This window comes from Halyomorpha halys, unplaced genomic scaffold (genome assembly GCF_000696795.3).
Source record: "Halyomorpha halys isolate HHAL.00 unplaced genomic scaffold, Hhal_1.1 Scaffold550.1, whole genome shotgun sequence".
Taxonomy (NCBI): Eukaryota; Metazoa; Arthropoda; class Insecta; order Hemiptera; family Pentatomidae; genus Halyomorpha; species Halyomorpha halys.
Genome location: NW_027112242.1, coordinates 508,758 through 531,557, shown reverse-complemented (window position 1 = coordinate 531,557; position 22,800 = coordinate 508,758). Strand labels below are relative to the sequence as shown.

The following is a 22,800-nucleotide window of genomic DNA, read 5'->3' as shown; positions in this document are numbered from 1 at the left end:
TTCAAATAATGTTCTCTTAGGTTTTCTAGAGTTGTTGGTAGTTTTTATGATATAGAGCTCCGAATGAAAAATTTGTGTTTTTTTAAGGTTTTGAAACAGTCGCCATTTTTTAATCCCCCTACCTATACTTGGCAGACTTATCGATTTTGACTAGTAATTATACATAGTTTTTATTGAAGCAATCAAAAATTGGGGTGAGATAACTGCCTTTATTTCTTCCCGGCTCTTGTACTATAACGTCTGATTTAACCAGATATAGAAATAAAATCTTTTTATACAAAGATCTAAAATTGTGGTATACAAAAATCTTACCAAGCCAGAATCTTTCTACAGCCAATTGAACAGAAATTTTTAGTTAAATTATTTTCAGGTATGTTAAGAGAAAAAAATTACTTCCTCTTTACAGTTACATTTTTTCTTTGAACTTCTACTTCCTAGTCATGGGACCAATTCAAGATGAAATTAAAACATATAAATTTAGAAATTCAGTGGAAGAATAGGACATAATTTCTCTCTCATCACTATTCAGTGAAATCTGAAAAACTTTCACAACATCTTAGACAAGTGTCATTACACCTGATGACGTCATTCTTTCGTACTTGTGGTCCTCCAGTTCACAAGAGTGCTAGGTTCTCACGGAAGATGGCGTGAAGACGTTACATGTACTTTAGCTGAGGCCCGGCGATGCTCTAGCGTGATCGCTCTTGGTCACCCAAATTACATAACTACTACACGTAAAAAATCAACAACTTTATTTAAATTATTACAATAACACTTTGCAACATCATTTTTTACGTTTCTGTTAATTAACCAAAATAATTTTAAAGAAACATAAAAAGTAACTTTTTTTAGATCATTAATTGGTTTTTGTCTATCAATCATCGTTTTATTGGTTTTCCAAATCAAGTGATAGTTTGTTATTTAACTGTGGAATACATTAAGAGACGTTTATAACTAGGAGCAAGGGAAATTATATAGTGGTAAACGGGGTTAATCACATTTAACGAAAATGCAGTACCTACATAGTTAACAAGCTACAGTGAGTGCTGTCTTAGGTTATATTTGGATCCTTAGAAAGAAGTTCCAAAAATAATCCAAGTAATTCCAAAAGTAATCCAAAAAATTGAATAACAATGCCTAATTGCTAAGCCAAGATAGGGCCTTAATATTTATTTATGATAAATATTAAAAATATGCATCGTGCTATGTATTTAGGATATTAATATTTTCAGGAGAAATATCTATTGTACATACTTCGGCATAAGACTTCATGATGCAGACAGGATGTTTACCAAAACCTTTTTATGGAATTCTTGGATTTTCTGAATTCCAGGTCAGCTAAATTGTTTTGACAGGACATCGTGTGTGCGTGCTCGCCCGTTTGTGCGAAGAATCAAATTTAACCTTTTCAAACTGAAAATTAATTCAAGATTTTTTGTTTCACATTTAACATTCCACTATTTTGTTTGTGCAGATGATTTGGTATTATTGGGTGATGGAAAAAAAAACTAAAGAACTAAATACAACCACGCTAATAAACTCCAGTAAGGAACTAGGTCTTAATATAAATACGGATAAAACAAAATACAATTTCGGTGATATAGGTATAGGAGGAAATACGTTTGAACAGGTAGGTAGGTTTAAGTATTTAGGTTCTACGGTAACTAGAAAAAACGAAATTTATGAGGAAATAAAAGCTAAGTTGAAGGCGGGAAATGCTTGTTATTTTTTAATATCGAAACTGCTTAGCTCGCGCCATCTATCGAAAAACTTAAAAATTAGAATTTACAAAAATATTATCCTTCTCACTGTTCTTTATGGATGTGAAAAGGGATGAACAGCACCTTAAGGTTTTCGAAAATAAAATATTCCGCAAAATATTCGGACCGAAAAAGGATGAATTAACGGGAGAATTTAGAACATTACACAACTCTGAATTAAGGGGCCTACACTCGGTAAATACAATTCAAGTTATAGCATTGCGGCGTATAAGATGGGCATGTAAGGATATAGAGCTTAGTAACGAGCGGATCCCTAAAATGTTAATAAACACTGAACCAGCGGGTAAACGTCCGTGGGTAGACCGAAACGTAGATGGGAGGATTGGGTTAAAACAGATTTAGTGGAATTGGAGGGGCATCACTGGAAGGATGTATGCAGAGAGCGTTTGGCGGTATCGGCATCGAACCTTCGGGTTCGTTAGGTCTTTATTATTATTATTGTTATTATTATTACTATTTTGTTTGAATTTTTTTTTGGATAGAAAAGGAAATGTTTATCAAGAAAACTATATAATACACCGCAATACGTTTGGCCTGTCATCTAAAAGTGTGTATGACTATTATAACACAACATTTATATTTATTAAAACAAAATCGGACTCCAATAGTTTAGCTCGTAAAATTCACTCACTCCCTAGTATCTAAAATAGGTATAAAATTGCATATAGTTTAAGCAATGTTTCGTTACAATACAACAGTGGAAAAAAATTTGTTATGACCAATAGATTGGAAATTCTAACAAACCAAAATGAAAATAACACTGAATGCTTTATTACATGCAAAAAATGATTATGTGATTTGACAGTATTTTATTATTATTATTTTTCTAGTGCTTTGTTAAAAAATACAATTTGGCACAGAACAAAACATTTAACCATTGAAAACCTTACCCGGGGTCATACAAGAATGATTTTTCACTGATGAAATTAATTATTTTTAAATTTTATATAACTGAGGAAATACTTAAATATTTTTAAATATTTGGATATAACAGACGTAATATCCAGGGTGTCCCACTATACCACTTCATCCCTTCCCTCGCTAAACTCAACAACTGTTGGAACCTGGAAACCTGGAATTCCACTCAAGCCCAGTTCTACTCCATATAAATGTTTATACTCACATACAACTATATTTTTTAATGTTTAGTTTATCTGTTCATTCTTATTATAATGTGTGATATATTTTAGTAGCTTTATTTGTCATTCTAATCAGTTTTAAAGGATTCTGTCGATAAAAATATTTAATTTTTTTTCAAACAACAAAACTTTGAATTTTCTTTGAACCTTCATCAACTCTACATATAGGTAAATTCAATACGTCTTTTATAAGCATCTGAACATCCTTAGTCTAAAATTCGAAATTTTTTTTTCAATTTTCAAAAATTCTAAACTCTTTACTCTAATAAAAAAATAAATTAAAACAACTCGATAATAATATGCTAACAATATATCAATTCTAATTTTACTAATGCACGAATAAAGACATGATTTCCCAAAAGTGAAGGTTTTGTTGAAACAGTATGCCTCCATGATAATCAATGAAAATGATGGTAGGTTGACAAATCAATCAAAACATGGTAGACCATGACAACTTCGAACCTGGGTCAACTATTATCCACGGGTCGTGAAGGCTAAAGAGGTCAACATCGTGCTACAATAAACTCAAATCAACTTTTTTTTTTCGTAATTAATCTGTTTTGTAAGATTTTTTTTAATGCTACGATTCGATTTTAATTACTAGAAGGAATAAACTCAAGCACGGTTGCGGTCAAAGTGAACAACCTGTCTTACAAAAGAGGAAACGAAATGTCAAGAGGGTATAATCAATTGTGTAGTCAGTTAATTCAATGTATTGGAGATTGGCGTTGCATGAAACCGTCGGTACTACGGTACTTTCCGTTGGGATTAAAGCGAAATGCCATAACACGAATGTTGTTAATGAAACAATGCTCATGCAATCTGAGTAAGGTATGGTAAAATAGATAAATTCTAAAACAATTAATGTTCAAAAACTAATGCACTTAGATACCTCATTATAACTGTCAGCTCTTAAACTCATCCAACTCTGCCAAAGCGCCTGGATTCACGAATTCGCGAAATTCACTTTCAATTTAGGTAAATCATTTCGAAAATAATAATACTTCCTTAAGAAATGTTTATGAACGAAATAATTAGCTTTTAGATTATTAATTATTAAGATTTAAAAGATTAATTATACATAACAGACAAATTCAATAAGATCTCAACGTTTCACAAAATAATGTCATATTCAACAGAAAAAAAATAATTTAACTGATATCAAGCTTCGAATACTTTTCAGTAATTAATCATTTCTCTTGTTAAGTAAAAATCAACTAACGTTACCTTAATCAAGTGTAAAACGCTTAAATTAGAGACCCATTCATTACTCACCTGTAACAGAAAAATAAAGTAAAATTAGCTTTACATTGATTAAATAATACTAATAAGAATAAATCAATACAATGATACTACACTACTAATTTTCAGTAAGTTACATAACGCGTGAAACTATTTAAAATCAATTGCACCTGAATATAAAATTATCCAGTGAATTTATTTGATATAATAATTAAAAAATAGTTTATAACTGTATGTTTACATTACTTTAAGTTGTAAATAATGATTATTAAATAAAAACAAATGTCTGTATAATACTATACAAAAATTATGATTATGACATATATGACTTTATTTCAACATTAAAAAAAAAAAAAAAGTAATGCTATTTTTCTTTGAACAGTATTGAATGGCATATGCACTGTGAGAAATAGGGAAAAAATCATTAATATAAAAATTAAGGAATGAAGAGAAAAGTAAAGATTATTAATTATAAAAAATATTGTTTCTGAGTCTTAACGGTTTATTATTATTAAATAATGATATAAAAGTAGTCGAAATTAAGGGACATAAGTAAGTATTCATTAGGCAGACTATAAAAAGAATATAAATTCAATAACATCTTATCTTTCTCGAATAAAAAAAATACATATGTATAAAAGCATATCATATTTCCACATTTTGAAAAAAAAATTAATTATACTATTTGTTTAATAGTATTGAATTACATATGCTATGTTTTTTAAACATAGGAAAACAATAATCAATGTAAAAATTAAAGAATGAAGTTATGATTAATAATTAAAATACTTTATAGTAAATTCATCACCATCATCATCTTAAGAGACAAAAAAATCTTAATTTATCAACCATAGAAATTTTCTTAAATATTGAATATAACGTTCTTAATAAAATAAATTAATGAAAATAAGAGCAAAAATATGATTTCTAAGACTTAAGGTTTATGGCTTTCATAAACTTTCATTCCGTGATAAGTAAATATTAGAGTTCTAAGAATTCAAGAATAGTAATAAAAAGATATATAGTAAAATAATATATACACGAGATTGAGAAAATTAAGGTTTAAGTAAATATAAAATAAATGCATCTGATACACATCCGCATCTATAAAGTTTCTGATACTAAAGTCTCAGGAATTAAAGAGAAATTTACATTAGGAGTTACTGTATCTACTAAATGACATTATAAGAAAATTTAAGGGAGAAAAAAAGAAATCAAGGAACAAAAGAACTGTTTTATAGAAAAAAATGATGTATAATTTAAATTGAATTCTTGAGTATAAAAGACCCCTACAGGAAATTTTTAAAAAAAAATCTAAAATTTTATCATAGTATATATAACGAAATAATTTCTAAAAAAAAAACCCTAAATATTAAACGCAACTTCGTCATGGTGAAAACGTAAAATATTCTTTGGATTGTATAACAGTATGAAGAAGTTTTAGATCCGTAATGGTTAACATTTTAGCCAAAAAGCGTAAAATTGACAATAGAATTTTTTTTTTCAAACTAGTATATTCTGTTGTTGAGTAAGAATTCCATGGAGGAAGTTTATTACCGGTGATATAGCTAGGTAACGAAGGCATGTCGGTTAGTGTATCAATATCTTCTGGTGATTGTTTATTATCAATTTTTTTCATAAATAGTTAAAATGCAATAAAATATAATTAATGAAAATCTGTACCGCCACATCCATTAAGGAACAGGGGTTCAGTACTTTGAAAGGAAGTACTGTTTCTTGAACAACGGTGATTCAAGGAGATGATTCGTTCACAATCACGCTAAACCACCAAATTTTCCTCCAATTATTAGTGCCAATAAAAAAAAAAAAAAATTAAACTGATGTATATATGGTAGCATGGAGGTTCATGGCTGGTAAAACTAATATAAGTAAAAAAAAAAATTATTTTAATTTCATTTAACTAACTAATGACTGGGTTTAATCTCTTGCAAAAGACACCCCTGACAACTAACACTGTTATTGACAATTCAAAAAATAAAAATAATTTCTTAAAAGATGATCAAAATAATAATAGTCATGCTATTGAAGAATGAAAGAAAAATGTTAATAAAGAATAAAAGTCAATATTCATAGAATTAAAAAAAAATTATAAATATCTTATACTATGAAAAAATAATAGCAGATAAAAGAAAAAGAAAAAACAATAATGGTAATAAAAAGAGTTAATAGCAGTATGTATTGCATTAGTATGGACTTAAGTCATCGAAATTAAGTTAAATTTCCCAGGTCGTAACTTCAAATAAGGAGACTGGAAAAAGAGTTTTGAACAATTCATATGGATAGAACTACTAATAGTAGTTCACGATGCAATTTACTATTTCTTAAAAACCAAGGAGCATTTATTGCGATTCTTATGACCTTTATTGAAATGTATTCCGTTCCATTATAATTCACTCAGAAAACAAATGCTTTGGAGGACCATGCCTCTTTTAAAATGTCATACAGATTTAAAAATATTTAAACTGTTTCGGCCATTTTCTGGAACTGAAATTCAAGAGCTAACTAACTCACAAAAGAATTTTCAACCACCATTGACCTTCATACTTAATCAAAAGCCATTTCTTAATCATTTATCACAATGAACGTTCCGCTGTATAACGGTCGAGTGGAGCTCCGCCGGTCCCAAATATGGGACTACGGACACTAGGCCCAGCATATTAATAATTATTTTATTCCATTGCATTGACATAGTTGAAACCATACTCCAGTCAGTATTAACTAATATAATAACGCTCTTTCATGAACCAATCCACATAAAAGGATTTCCAAACGTGAACTTACTCCATCCCACCATTCACAGAAGGTATCCTTTCCCTTTCTCCGTAATGGGCAATTAAGGCGAAAGAAGGTTGGAGGTCATCAAGTGGCCTTTCTGTATGACCAGTGGAACTTCCATTTACGACCATACATCAACCAGAGTACTCCCTAGAAAGAATCTCCTAAGGAGGAGAAGCGCTACTGCGTGTAACTAACTTAAGAGGAAAGAATGGGATTGGAAGAAATCATCTGTTCGTAAATGTAATCGTTTGATTTAATTATTTTTTTAGTATATAATAATTTTTATTAAAAAATAATATTCGTAGCTATAACTAAGGACAAAAATGCTTAGCGTTCCTTATATACAGAATAAACTAAAGAAAGAAAAAGGTAAAAAAAAATAACAATTACAGCTATTGTTGTATTACAAATGAACAAAATATTGATAAATAACAGCAAATATATGAAGAAAAAAAATTAAATCAACATAATAAAAACTAATTGAATGATAACAAAATAATTTATACATAGAATAATATAAAATATATTATGCATTTACAAGTTAAACAGAATTCAAATAAGATGAAGAAAATTAATGAATATATTTGAACAAATTGAAGCCATAATGTTTCCATTACATAATTTTTGATTTTTTGGGCAATTTATTCAACTCAAATGATTCACACGCTTATATGTTATGAAGAAGCGCTAATATGATGGTTTTTACGGTATAACGAAAATATATTTATACTTGACAAGAGGAGTATTCGTGAAAAAAGTTTAGAAGTTATGGTTCTAAGATGAGAATAAGGACCAAAATCAGTGAACCCAACCCATAGGCGAGTACTGACCCAACAAGCCAGAAATTTAATGATATGCGGCTCAACTCCACTCCAAAAACTGGGGTAAAGATGGATTCTCCCACATAAATTTTTGAAAATTAGGTTGCTTAAAAAAGTACATTCATAGTCATATCAGTTGAGAACCAATGCTCTAAAGGGGAAATGTTTATAACAATAAACTTACTAGTTTTTTTAAAAAAAGGTGTACTATTATTATAAGTAACAAAACTAAATACTGCAAAATTGTTTAAATAAAATCTACTTTTTATTTAATCATGTAACTTTTTTTTAAGAAAAGACAATACTTTTATCACAAAAAAAAAAAAAAACATCAATTTATAATTTACCTAGTAATCCAATATGTCACGATCTACCTGCCTTTCATTAACCTGTTTATTTATTTTTTTGTTTAGAAAATGGTAGTTGATTAATTATTTTTTTCATTTAATTATATATTTTTTAAGGTATTGATTGTAATATTACGATATAATTTACTACAGCAAAAAATATAGACACACTTGATATGAAATTATTTTATGAAAACATATTAAAAAAAAATTCAATTAATTAATTTATATTTTGGAAGATCAAGATGTGAATTTCAAGCACTTCAAATTTTGAGCTTTTTCATACTTATATAAAAAAAATAATACATTTATATCATATGTTAGATGTCATAAGTCATACCATAAGTCATAAGTAGTTAGCTTCATAATGATAAAATCAAACAAAAAACAGAAAGGAATCAGGGGTTTGAACGCTACCTGTGGCGGTCCCTAGTGGTAGTAGAAGGAACTACACTGTTCCCCTGGTGACTGTTATACAAACAAAAAAATTATTACGACACGAATCAAGTAAAATGCCACCTGCTAACAACGTATGATTATGCGTTTCAGGTTGGATAATGCATATTTCATCTAAAATGTTGTAATTTTTTTAATACAAACTAAGTATTTCATCACATAATTATCCCTTAAAGGGACAATTTATTTAATGAAAATTGAGGTAATGATTTTTTTATTGTAACATCTTTAAATTCTACAGAGATGAGTGATATTGATTCATCAATATATTTTTTCAAAAATCTTTTAAATTTTTAAAAAGGCCAGATAATCTTTTGTGTGCATGAGACTTCTCACTTTTACAAAAATCGATATTAAAATAATACTATATAAATACAGAAATGTGTTTTTACGTAATCGCAGTTGTGTTATTAAAGATGAAAAGTGCTGATGGAGCATAAAATATTACTTAATTAAACATAACATATATTTTTTTAGACAAATTTATGGACCAAATATTTACCAACCAAGATTATCGTTTTTAAAATTACACCTTTGCTTGACTAAAACATAACCCTGCCAAAAACTAGGTGCCTAAAAAATACAAATACAAACTAAATTCTGTGATCCAATAATGAACTGAAATATATTATTATGTATATTTATTACAAATTTTTTTTAAATTTTTGTATTATTCTTTAATATCTGTGTTAAATAATTAATAGAAAATTAATATTAATTTTAATTTCTTTGAAATAAATTTTTCAAGCATTTTTGAGTAAAACTTTTTTTTATATAACTGCTTTATATTATTGAACGTTTTATATAATACATATATGATTATTAATTTAATGTTTTGAATAATTAACTATTATTTATGAACATACCTGGTGCCTTTGCCTCATCATCGTCGGAGGGCAGTGCGGTGTGCCTCAACAGAGCATCTGGTCTCCTTGAAGTCAACTCTCGCATTATTGGCGCTACACAAGTCAACAAAGAAAGTAGGTACAACAGAACCAATAAATACAAGTGGCGAAAATGTTCCTCTTTCGATTGCTTTTGGTCTCTCAATATTATAAAATTTATTTTTCGAATAAATAATTTGATTTTTTATTTCAGATTTATTGTAGAAAAGCTGCAGAAACAAAGTGGCTAAAGATAACTATATATAAAATAATAAAATATAACTTTAGATATAGGATGCGTAGGGTATATGTCAGGTATTGGCAGTCAAGAAAGCACCACTGAAGATCGTGATCGGAGAAGTCAAATAAGCAACGGTAGTCGTGCAGAATCTGAACTTACGTTCAAATCTAACTGTTTCCTATAGGTACTATTCGATTCACATAAAGGATGTATTTGTCTTGTATAATTATGACACCTTAATAATAATAAATTTTATTAGTTCTTTAATTTTTAATTAAAAATATTCAAATTAATAAATAATGTCTTAACAAAAAAAGTAGAAAAAACCATTAAAGCCTTCTATTTAACGTAAGTAAAAGGGAAACAAAATTATTTTCATTAAAATTGATATTTTTATTCTTTTATCGATGATATCTTAACATAAAAATAATTATCATAAAACCAACTGAAATGTTTAGGGTAGCGAAAAACCCAATATTCCTAATTTTTCAAATTAATGGATTTTAAATCTTATGCCATGAGTACATCTTATTATTAAAAATGAAACAAATAGAAGACAATCAGCTTTACTTCTAATGAACATTTCTTTTTCAAATTTAAAAACGGAATTTTTAACAAAATAATTTTTTTTTTTTAATAGCTTTATTGAAATCCACAACTGTATATTACATAATACATATAGTAAATATGGTCTTAGTTTAATTGGAGTGTTACAGGCGTGTAGAGCAACTACTCATTGGTTGCACTCTAATGACATTTTATATTAGCTGGTCTCGTGGCCATTTTCTCAAAATAATAATTGATATTAAATTCTTATTAATTAAAAACTTCCATCCTTTCTGTTATAAAATTTATATTATAGGAAGAGCCGTTTATGAGAATGTTCAGAAGCGATGATAATCGGCGTTTAGTGCTGATGAATCCAAAAATAATAAAATAAATAACGTTGTAAGCTATGGATTTATGGAGTAAATATTTAGCAATATTAAGATCGAATAAGAAAAAATGGAATTTTGAAAATGAAAAAACAAATAAATTTTAATAGATTTTCCATTGTATATACAAGACAGCAGAAATATAACTGCCTTGAAAGAATGCGAACTACTAAGCCCGCTTGACAGAGCAGCATTGCGGGGTCACAGCCCGGCCATTGGAAGGCAGTTTCTGGCGGCTTAGGCGGGATAGATCGAAAGCCTTTGTGTTGTGATGGTGTGGTATCCATAGCATCGACCTCAAATCGTCAAGCCTTTTGGATTAATACTAAGCCGACATAACGGTATGATAACAAGCAGAAATCTATAGTTAAGAGAATTAATCTTAAATTCAATGAACGATGAATATTTATTGCATTGTGGACAAGAAAATTAGATACAGAAATTCATTTAAAGTATGTATGCTACTTTAATTAAGTAGAAAAAGCTTGAAACATAACGGTTGTGAAATATTACAAATAATTGATTACTTTTATTATAAATGATATCAAGCAAATTAATAGAAAAGTACTTTTGAAACATAATTTATTTAATAATTTCAATCGTTATCCTACTCCAATCAAAAGTCAAGGGATGCAATCTAATTTTTTTTAAATTAAAATATTCATTTATATTACAGTAGAACCATGGTTATCCGGATTTAAGGAGATATAGATTATCCCGAATCTTTTACCCCCTTAGTTAAGTTTACAAAAAAAAAAAATAAATTATGTAAAAAACTGTTTTTAATTTTAAATAGTTCGGCTAAATACTAATGAAATCGAGGAAACGCTATTAATTTTTAATTAGCTAGAGTACATTTTTGTAAACAAATGGTGTATGTTTTCTTTATTTTGGTAATTAATTATCACTTTTTCAAGCATTGTATAATACCGTTCCTACCGCTTACATACAATGTCACTGGTGGTTGTTAAATTTGTATTTTGATTATGCTATCTACAGTTTGAAATACATAATCGTTGAAGCTAGAATTGCTTTTTTAACATTTACATTTCAAATTATATGATGACAGGAGTAATATTATTATTCCCAAGTATTGCAGAAAAAAAAAGAATGAAAAGGAGCGTGTTTTAGGCTATTTATTATACCTTGAAACTCTATAATAGGACCCTAAATTTTACAAACCGATGAAAAAACAACGAAATATTCTAGAGATAAGAACGAAGCATTAATTTTTATTTATTTAAATCGTCAAAAAGATTTTTTTTTGGAGTTACAAGCTGTCCCAGTTAAAGTAACGATATGTTGTTATGATTGTTGCTATGAAATTGAAACTTTTTGGGCGTGCCATACTTTTTCAGTTTTGCTTTATCGCGAATAAGGGAACGCAGAAGTCAGAATAACAGAAAGCGAGGAGTTTTTGTTAGTCCCGCAGTCTCGAAAAAGTAAGTTAATGCCGTAAGATAACCAGCTTATAGGAGTATAGAACATCCGTCACACATTTTCCAGCCAAATCGACTCCAGCAATACATAAACACCGGAGCGAATGCCGAGATCGATAGGAAAAGTTGCATTGGAAAGTTATTGAACACTACCGAATAGGGGGCGATACGAAATATCGGGGAGTATTGTTGTCATTAGAGGCGAAGAGAAAGTAGGGTCATCGCTATACATGGATTAAGGGCAGAAAGAGAACAATGATAGAGAGATAGTTTATCTTAGATGAGTGGTCAGGAAGAAACAAGAAATAAAAATTATAGAAAATAGGAAAAAAATATGCACTTCATATATTATTATGTATATGGGAATATTTTATTGCTTCATATTCTCAAATATAGTTTTACTAAATTTATTCTTCATTATTTAATTCAATTCTTGCATTTTGTTTTACTTAACGTTAATAAAGAACTAAAACATAGCCAAAAACGTCAGAACACGTCAATGCAATATCTTAACCAGAGAAGGAAATTCATATTTGGGCCAGAATGCTAAAAAATACACGCTAGACAAAATATTTTTATATAGTACACAGAAGATGTTAATGATCAGTTATGAATAAAGCCATAAGCGAAATTAATAATTTATTATAATAATTACATTATTTTCGTAAGCTTATTTATTTATTTTTTTTTTTTAGAAAAAATCCCTATCTAATATTATGAAGAGAGTACCGGAGAAAACAAAAGTCTAGAAGCGGCCCAACGTTGAATCCAACTCTATGACTTAAAGTATGTACTGTCCTGACAGCACACTCAACAAAGCTATCTTTTTTTCTAAAAAAATTAAGAAAAATCTGAATTTCAGGACGTACAAAGTAACACCTATTTTGAATCATGATAGTGCGAGCTTATTCATATTTATATTTTTTATATATTTTTTTGCTTATCGATGTTTGGTTAGCGAGTCATTTTTTTTTTTTACTAACATATAAGTAAATTATAACTTTAAAAAAAGACTTTTTAGATAGAACTAGCCATTACTCCTCCATGTAGGACCAATGAGATCATACCCTTCGCATTCAGTAATTATACCATATTTGCAAAGAGTAGTTTTTCTCGTGGGCAACTATGTTTCACAATATAGCGGTAATATAGAGGACAATCGACAATTATTAAATAACCACTAATTAATATTTAAATACAGAGCAAATATAATTGGGGCGGTTACTCGCCCACAGACTCAGTTGCTCAATCCCATTTGCATCTAGATTGCCCGGGAAATGGTCGAGTAATTATTCGCAGAAATAGAAAAAAAATTATTTGAATGTGTGTTAACGAGCTAATTGCTTTAGAAATTAATTAGTATATTTATATTAATGCAGTAACTAAGGAAAATATATTATATGGAATATATAATTTTTTTAATGATATATTTCACATTGAATACTCTACTACCCACAATAAAAATAATTTAAAAATGTGATTTGAGAAAATATTAATTAATTAACTAGTAATAAATTGTTAACATGAATAACTGATAAAGCCGTTATCAGCGACTAATTATTACATATTTTAAAAACTTTTGAACGTTTATAAAAACGTATAAAGACCTTTAAATCAGGAACTTTTTATAAGAATAAATATAACTAAAACATATTCAATTAAGATAAAAATATTATATATATTTAATTAATGACTGTTCCAATTTTCATGAAAAAAAAATCATAGAAACAATTTACAGCAAGACAAAGTTTCAGCCATTCATGAAGCCCTTCTTCAAGGGTATTAGTACTCCTGATGCAATAGATGATTAACTACTATAGAAGGAAAATAATATAAGAGTACAGTATAATATAGTCCTAATGCCATTGTTTATACTTTAAAATATTTTAACCACCCTTATATCTTGTTCATGAAAGGTCTGCAATGTGACCCAAAACGTTCATATTGAATAAACAGTTTTAATTATTATTATAGCTATTCTAGACCGCCTGCCAATTTTATCCAAGAAAATATTTATAGGTTAATTCAATTTTTGTAAATAAAAATCATAAAATCTATAAACCTTATAACCTATACGCATGCATATATGTAAACATCAAGCCAGCAGGTCAGTAATCCATATTGTTCACCCGTATGAAAAGAGACAATATTATAAAATACTATATTCGAAAAAAATCTATTTGAAAATATAATATATTTTTTTAAAAATAGTAATAAGTCTTGTTTTTTAATATTCAGTAATTATCTACTATAATAAATTCCCAACCTAAATTGAAAAAAAAGCTTCGTATTACATAGATATAAGTTTTATGGTATTTTTATTTGATTATCTCAAAGACACAATTTTTTAAATTTAAAAATGTTGCATCGAACTTTGAAAATATTTGTTTACTTTTATTTTATTTTTAACATTTGTTTACTTAATGTGAGCTGGTCTCATAACACACAATGATAATAAAGGCAATTTCAAAGCACTAAGGTCTGGAGGATTTGTTTAATCTTGTCCCATAGCCAGAATGTAATTTATCTTTGTCGTAGGTTAATCGATCTATTTTTTAAAAATTTAAATTTCATTAAATTGCTCATCTCCGAATAACTGTGAACCGTAGAGCTCACATATCGGAATATGTTGGGTCAGAATTTTCAGAATCGGAGCCAATTTAGTTTTTTTTTTTTTTCCCTTCCGAATTCCATACTGGTTATTTCACACAACTAACATAGCTGCCTAATAATGAAAACAAAACAAAAAATCATGGGAAAACCTTTTTAATAACATAACAGTTAGAAGAACTAGTTAGAGAAACATAATTAAAATAACAGTGCTATGTTTTAGCTCAGCAGTTTAGTTGATACAAATTAAGTTGAATTATTTTGTGTGACCGCGATACATTTTTCCACTAATTCCTTTAATCACTGGGTATAGTTAAGTATGTTGATTCTAATTATGTTACTAAGGGACTAAATATGTTAATAATAAATGATTAAAATCTTGAGTTTAAAACAATAAAAACAACTTATTAATATCCAACAATTTTTAATTTGTAAATCAATAACAAATAAAATGTCAAAATATTTTTTTTTTTATTAGAAACCATATGAATACTTAAGTTCACTAAATCTTACAATTGCCATCAGTCATGCTTTCATTAAATAAATATTATTACAATTAGCAAAAAAGCCTTTACATTTTAAAAATATAATAAACTTACAATTTGATTGATGTCAAGTTGTTAATAATGAATTCAATAATTTTGCTAATCGTAACCTCAATAGGTTGTAAATCATTAAAAAGAATTTAATAATAACATAAAATTAAATGTATGTTCAAGTTTGAGATAATTTGATATAACTAAAAATGTTAAGTAATAGCTTTAATTTTAGAATAATTGTGAATTCTTGTACTTTTTGTATAATGGTTCATTAGGCCGAAACGTAGCTAAACCAATAATGAATTTGAGGTGACGAATTATTAGTCCACTTTAACTTAATTCGCATATCAGGCTGCAGATAAAACCTAGATTTATAAAAATAGAATAGAAGTTAATATTCACTATTATCAAAGAAAAGTAAAGCTTTTTATTGAAAAAATTTAATAAATTTACCAATAATTTGTAAACAAGAATAGCAAGAATAGTCCTACGTTCTGAAAATGACATATTGACTCCAGGCCAAAATGTATTTCTTACTTATCCTGATACAATTCATTTTACACCAGAATCTTCAATAATTTTGGCAGGAATTTTTTTAATAATTAATTAAAATTATTTTGGACCGTAGTGCATCATTTCAAAGTTTGTTATTTCGTTTATTGGATATGAGTGTTTGTTTAGATCAAAATGAATTTAGTATATTTGAAAAGGAGACCCTTATATCCACAATAACCAGAGATATTTTTGTAGAAAAATTAGAGAAAAAAAAACGAGGCGTAGGTCATCCATAAAATAGCCCTAGAAATAACAAACAACCTACACAACAGACAACAAGAGGACAATGCACCAAATATCGACTGGAAAGCGATAAGAACCGGCTTGATCCCATTATACGTGCTAACCCGGTCAGGAAGTCTGTTGGGAACTGGAGTCTAGATCCACCGTCGTCTGGGGGACAACATTGTTCTTCCAGAGTGAAGAAGGTAATGGGCCAAGATGACGGTGAACAAAACTAGGATCGAATAGAAAGGCTACCTGGGCTCACTGTTATATAACTACCTTTCGTTAATCAACTTAATCTTCGGTAGACTACGCAATGCAATCGTCCGGTTAATTCCGTCGTTATGAAATCGAAAAACTATGCAATTCCTTCTGAATGAATCATTTGATTGTTTGGTACGAAACAGTTGCAAGAGAATTAAAAAAATAAATTGTCAACTGCAGTTTGACACTCAAATTTTATACGATTCATTTAATGAAAACTATATTGATTATCCTAATTATTACAAATGTGCATTGATATTCGGAAAATTGATTTCTTGAAGGGTAGATGAACCAGTAAGTCATTTGAACAACATATTTTAAGCTTTGGAATATTTAATGTATAGTTTACTCATATATTTCTTTTCAACAATTGTTTTAGTTTGGTAAACCTCTCTCTCGGCTAATCTAGATTTAATAACAGGACAAAAGAAATAAATAACATTTTTATTCTCACCACAGGTTTTTGCACCAGTTATAGACATCAAAACACAGGATTCAAACTAAAATATTAAAACTTCAAAAAGCAATCGAATATTTTCTAGTTTTAATGGTAGTAAAAAGTGTCTAGAGGATGATATAAAACACAAAGCATACGATTTTTTTTTTAAATTGGTCATGCAAACCTACAAAACTTAACTCATATCTCATTAAGCTGAATATCACGCCCAGGTGGAGAATTTCCTGTTAATAGCCAATCAGAGACTGCCCTGATTTCAGAAATATTTTTGAAAAAATTCAGCATAAGCCAAAGATTAAATTGACGGCAAATTAAAACTTTATAGTTGTTCTAAAACCTTATTTTTTATAATTTAAATCTGAAGTACCCAAGGTAGGTGTAGATAGCAATAGTTCTACCCAAATTGAAGTTGCTATGAAATTTAAAATTCCTGCTGAATTTCTTCGACTCTTAACTACAATTCCGTCACCTACCAATAACAAGAGCTAAATAGATTACAAATTACAAAAAACGTTAGTAAATTAAACCAACTACCTCCAATTTAACGATTAATGAAAATACCGCACTAAATACACATTAATATACGGCACTATAATACTTGGTAAGTGCCAGAACATCTTTATAGCAAAACTAAATATCCAATCACCATACTAGAGAATTTGTGTAAGTCAGAAAAATATATAAACGTATCCTACGAATCGATGGTTGAAATGAGATTTCTCTAAAATGTATTTTTTTTTTTAATTGTCAAAAATTAATCGAACTATTCATGGCAACGAAGTAGAGGATATTTATTCATTTATTTCCTTTTGTTATATCCTAGAGCCATAAATAGAGGCGTAATCTGTAAAATAATAATAAGAAGAAAGAAAAGAAAAGATGAAAAATCTTAGTATAAACGTCCATAGCCTTTATTTCAAACGTATCCTTCAAACTGGTAAGGGAAAAGTTGTATTTTAGTAGTGCTCACGTCACGACGGGTTATTAATGAAACCACGTAAACTATCAATGATGAGATAATGGGTTTTTAAGAAAATTAAGTTTATTTTGAGACCATCAGGTTTTATTTCTGGACTCATAAGTTATTTTCCGGATATTAAAGTCAAAGAGGATAAACTTATTAGCTAATATCATATTAAAGAGCGAGATGGATTATTCAGTGGGTAGAACGAATTAAAAACAAAATTAATACAATACATTAAAAGTAAGGAACCATATACAGGAAAAGAGTAAGTAAACAGAGAAAGTAGTACTAAACAGAGCCTGATATTTATTTTTTAAAAATAATAATAATAATAAATAAAAATATTTCCATAGATAAATTATAATACCGTGATGGTATTTTACCAGTTCAACAATAAAAGGGACCCTTTTATCAAAAATATGTCAACCTACTTAAAAAAGAAATATCCATAGAATTTCCCAACATCGGCCTAAAAATATAGATATAGTTTTCGAACTGGTTTCAAATTTATAAAAAGATAAAAATAATAATAATTATAATAATAATTTAATTTAATTCTAGGCGATCATTCAGAATATTGCTTTCATTCTTTCGGTTTCGAAATTAAAAGTATTAAATAGATACTTTTTATCCCCAACGGAGTGGAAACATGGAGAATTGATTTCCAATTGTCAGCCGACGCAATTCAACTGGTTTCTTCACAGAACCTGATGAAATAGGGAGAAATTCCACAACGGGCAGTCCCTACAAAAGCTTTTTTTTGTCAGTATTTTTCAAATATTTCGTATAATAGCACGCTATTCATTTATTTTTCTATATAAATATTTTTTAATTTTATACATCTTTGAAATGTCTAATAATTTAGAAACGTTTTTTCTTGTTAATTATTTCTTCTATAATTTGTTTATTCTATATTGGGATGGATGATTTAAGGAAGTTATTAAAAAATAGAACCACTCCACCATGCATAAAACAAAACAGTTTTATAATAACAACTAACGACGTAGAACTAATTGGTATATTTATAAAAAATAAAATACATTTTTTTTTCAGTTTGTTTAACATAGCTGAATAGATTACTAAAATTCAAACTAATTATTTTTGCCAATTTCAGTTTTATATTTCAATGTTCTTTTTCTAAATATTATTTACATAGGGTTACTATGGAAACATTACTTCATGGTATAGGTGGCCAATTTTATATCAAGTTTTTATTCGTCGTTATATTAAAGGTAACATTGATATAATAAATTCATCTGATTACAAGTTTTTATTATATCGTAATTAATACATGAATGGTTAATTAAAATTTCAAATTAATGATTTATATTTAATTTATTCAAGAAATATTCGAATATATAAAACATTAGTTATTGTATTTCTTATATACACAAAAACAAAATATAATTTAAGAGACAAAATATAAACATAAATTTTAACATCAAATAAAATTTTTATAGTTGTCATAAAATTATTTTTTGCTAGGATCTTAATGGAAGTTCATTGCTGGTTGAGATCATTACATAATTTTCTCCTTCCTAATTGCTCTTAAATATTTTTTGTTCGAACATTGATCGATCATGATCACAATTAAAATAATTCACTATTTAATTATATTTTCTAAATTATTGTAGTTTAAGCTAAATTGTATTTAGTGAATTTTGTAATTATTGAAAAAAAGACTCAAGCGAGACCAAAACACGTCTTGCAGGCATCAATTTGCAGAAGAAACTGTGAAAAGACATACATCTTGTATTCATGAATTAGGTAACTGACTTGATCTCTTCTTCCAGCGACTGACACAAGTTTTTTTTTTGTCTTTTTCCTTATTTAGTTATCGCCTGGCTATCTCTTTACATTTAAAAAAAAATTGTTGATTTGTTTTAAGTCATCGAAGACTTAATCCACTTTGAATACGTCATTTTGCAATGAGAAATCTTTTAATGACAGAATCAAAATAAACATACTTTTTATATAAATAACTCAATTTAATTCATATTTTAAAGACAGTAATAGAAGGAAGTTAATATGCTTGAAATATTATACAAAAGGTTTTAAGCAGGCATAAAGGCTAAAGTCGTAATTCTTTACTTCATAAGAATAATATTAATAGTAAGATACATTATTATTCAAAAGAATAAACGATGTAATTATGCCCCATAAAAAATTTCTTCATTTTCCTGTTGTCGCAAGAGGAAACTTCAAAAATTTTCCGTTGCAGTAGAATGAATCAGAAATAAAGGAAAAAAGTATGCACGTCAAACGAAGATAGGTATATTTAACTGCATCTATTCAGTTATCGATAAAGTCTCATGAAATAAAATTGAACTGTTTTTTAACAACAGTAAAAGTTTATCAATATAGCTTTTTTTTTACTTCCTTCAAAATTCATTAAATTTAGGATAAAAATTAGTAATAGGGATTAAAAAATGACATATCTCTTGATGACTCACAAAATAATTATTTTGTTTAAATTAAATTAAATTTCTCTACCACTAATTATAACGATCTGATATAAAATGATTGAATCTATACGGATAATGACTAATACTGATAGATATATTTCCCCTTATTGATAGACAAAAGTAAATGAATTGAATAAAAGACAAATAAATGAAATACTATGATATGAAACTAAATATATGTTTTTAATAATTTTACATGGACAAAAATAGAATAAAAAAATTATCATTCTGTAATTTATAAAATAAATTAAAATTGACTTTAACAAAAAATTGAAATAAACGTCACAACTAGAAGAATAACTTCATTTTGCAATTATGACAACCGCTGCCCCCTCTCGAAAAAATATTAATAATTTTTATTTTTATTTATGATTTAGAATAAATTTAATATAAATTTTTAACCAATGAGTAAAGCTAGTGAAAACTTGTTTTTGACCGATTTCCTCAACTGACAATATTTTCAGTCAAAAATATAACTTCAAAATGACGTAAAGAAAAAACATAGACTTAAGAAAAAAACTTTATTTAATCCATTCTATCTACTATTGTTTTTTTTATTTTACAATGAATGCCATGATTTATCAACAAATAAAAAAAAAATTCATTCCATTATTTTTTCTATACGAAAAAAGTTTAGTTATCTTCAAAAATGTAATTAGTAAATCAATTAATACCAGAAAATGGGATTATGAAGTTTCATCTTTATTTTGATAATTTTGTTTCGCATTAAAAGTAGATTCGGTTATTGAAATGGCATTTTGGTAAATTAAAAAATGAAACTACATAATAACATTATTTAATATCAATTGTGATATTAATTGGTAGATATAATTGTATTTATTGATTTGATCTAGGTATAATAGCGTGTAATGGAATACAAAATTATAAGCAAGATACATCAATTCCAACGTTTACTTGATAGTGGTCTGCGGAGAGAAACGTTAGAGAGAAATAAAAATAGTAGAGAGAATGGATCAAATGATATTCGTGTCATAAATTAATTACTACTTTTAAAAAAGAAATTATAAACTAATAAAACTTTAATAAGCATAAATAATAACAAAGATTCAAATATCTTATTACTCCAGCTCCATCCATTTTCAATTATCAATAAAACTTTAGAGTAATAAACCTATGATATATAAATTCATATAACAAAGTTTTAAACTTTTATGCTCAACCCATGGTTTTGAAGATTCCTTTTCTTTTTTTAAAGGAAATTTCCAGTATTAGATAACTGACCAATGCTCAACAACTATCTTCTAGTGAGAACCATGACGCTTTCCTTTGAGCATCTGTATTCCAATGACAAGCGACCGATAAGCAATGAGCTTCCTCCAAACGGTGGGTGACTAACCCTTCACTGCGAGGTTTCCGCCTGTCTGAGCACAACACCCAGTCAGTCACCGCTTATAACGAATAATCTACATATAATTATGGATTGCGAATCGCTGAATACAAAAAATTAAAATAAACTGTTACAGTATACTATAGAAAACAAAACTTATGATTAAATTTTTAGAAATATTTAAATTATAAAAATTGATTTTTTTTGTTGAGGTAATAATATGTCATGGTTATGAAAACAGCAATATACACTAGCTCGTTTCGCTAGATAGTCTACTTCGGCCATTAATTTTGGAGTAATTTTCAAACTCCCTCCATCGATCAACCCTAAAACAATAGGTACACCATTAAGTAGATATATGTAATATAAGTTGAATAGTTAACTTGAACCGAACTTAACTGAACTGAAAATGCAAATTAAAGAATATTTAATATAATCATAATATTTATCCATTGATGACTACAACATTCTGAGTTCTACAGGTAGGGTTTTAAAAGTATCAAGTGATTTTCAATCTTGGTAGTCGTATAAAATCGTTCATCCAGAACAGACTGCACGTCGGTCGGCCTATCTCAGTAACGGAAGGCTGTCACAGATAGTGAAATATGACCTCTTTTGGGAGGAAATACACAGATGTCTAGGCATCTGTTTAGTTAACAATTATTAGCCGATTGGTGAATACAATTCAATTTTCAAAGGACGATGAGTGATAAAATCATTAAAATTCACAACAATGAGAATGTTAAAATACAAATTAATAAATGCAGATGCCGGTAAAAATGGATAGATTAGTTAAGGATAGAACTAGGACAAATGTGAAAATGAATCATAAAATGGCATCAGTTGTGTCTGAAGTCAAGAATATTTTTGTTCCAGTGTTCTCAATGTCTGATAACAGCTATGAATGATAGTAACATAACTTTACTTGTTTGTAAGAATAGTGTTTCCCACTAGTGTTTGTATGTTTAACATAGCAGGAAGGTCTCATAATAAGTACTATCAATTATTTTTATGTTCACCACTGTTTTACATGGTTTTTAATTTTTTTTTTTTTTTTTACAATGGTATAAAAATACCCTTTAGTTTATTTGCCACTTGGGTGGGGCATAAGTGTAACAATATATATATATTTACTGTGATGTCTTTGATCAAAATAGAAATGTTATAAATATTTTATTAAATCAAAATATAAGGCAAACTCCTCAATCAAAAAGGAAATTAATTTTTTTTGTACAATGAATAATCAAGGAAAACCTTATATTACTAAACAGCTTCATTTTTTTTTTTTT

General features: G+C 28.0%; 1 protein-coding gene across 9 annotated transcripts in view; it reads right to left on the bottom strand.

Annotated features, from left to right (window-relative positions):
* Nucleotides 1–22,800, bottom strand: part of raskol (Ras GTPase-activating protein raskol) — a 758,358-nt gene that overhangs the window by 250,255 nt on the left and 485,303 nt on the right. Inside the window, exon 2 of one of the 9 annotated variants that reach the window (XM_067050215.1) lies at nucleotides 9,452–9,544. The exons of the other annotated variants lie outside the window; for them this stretch is intronic. Coding sequence (XP_066906316.1) covers nucleotides 9,452–9,544 — 93 coding nt within the window. The remainder of the gene's footprint in view (nucleotides 1–9,451; nucleotides 9,545–22,800) is intronic. 9 annotated transcript variants of the gene reach the window in all.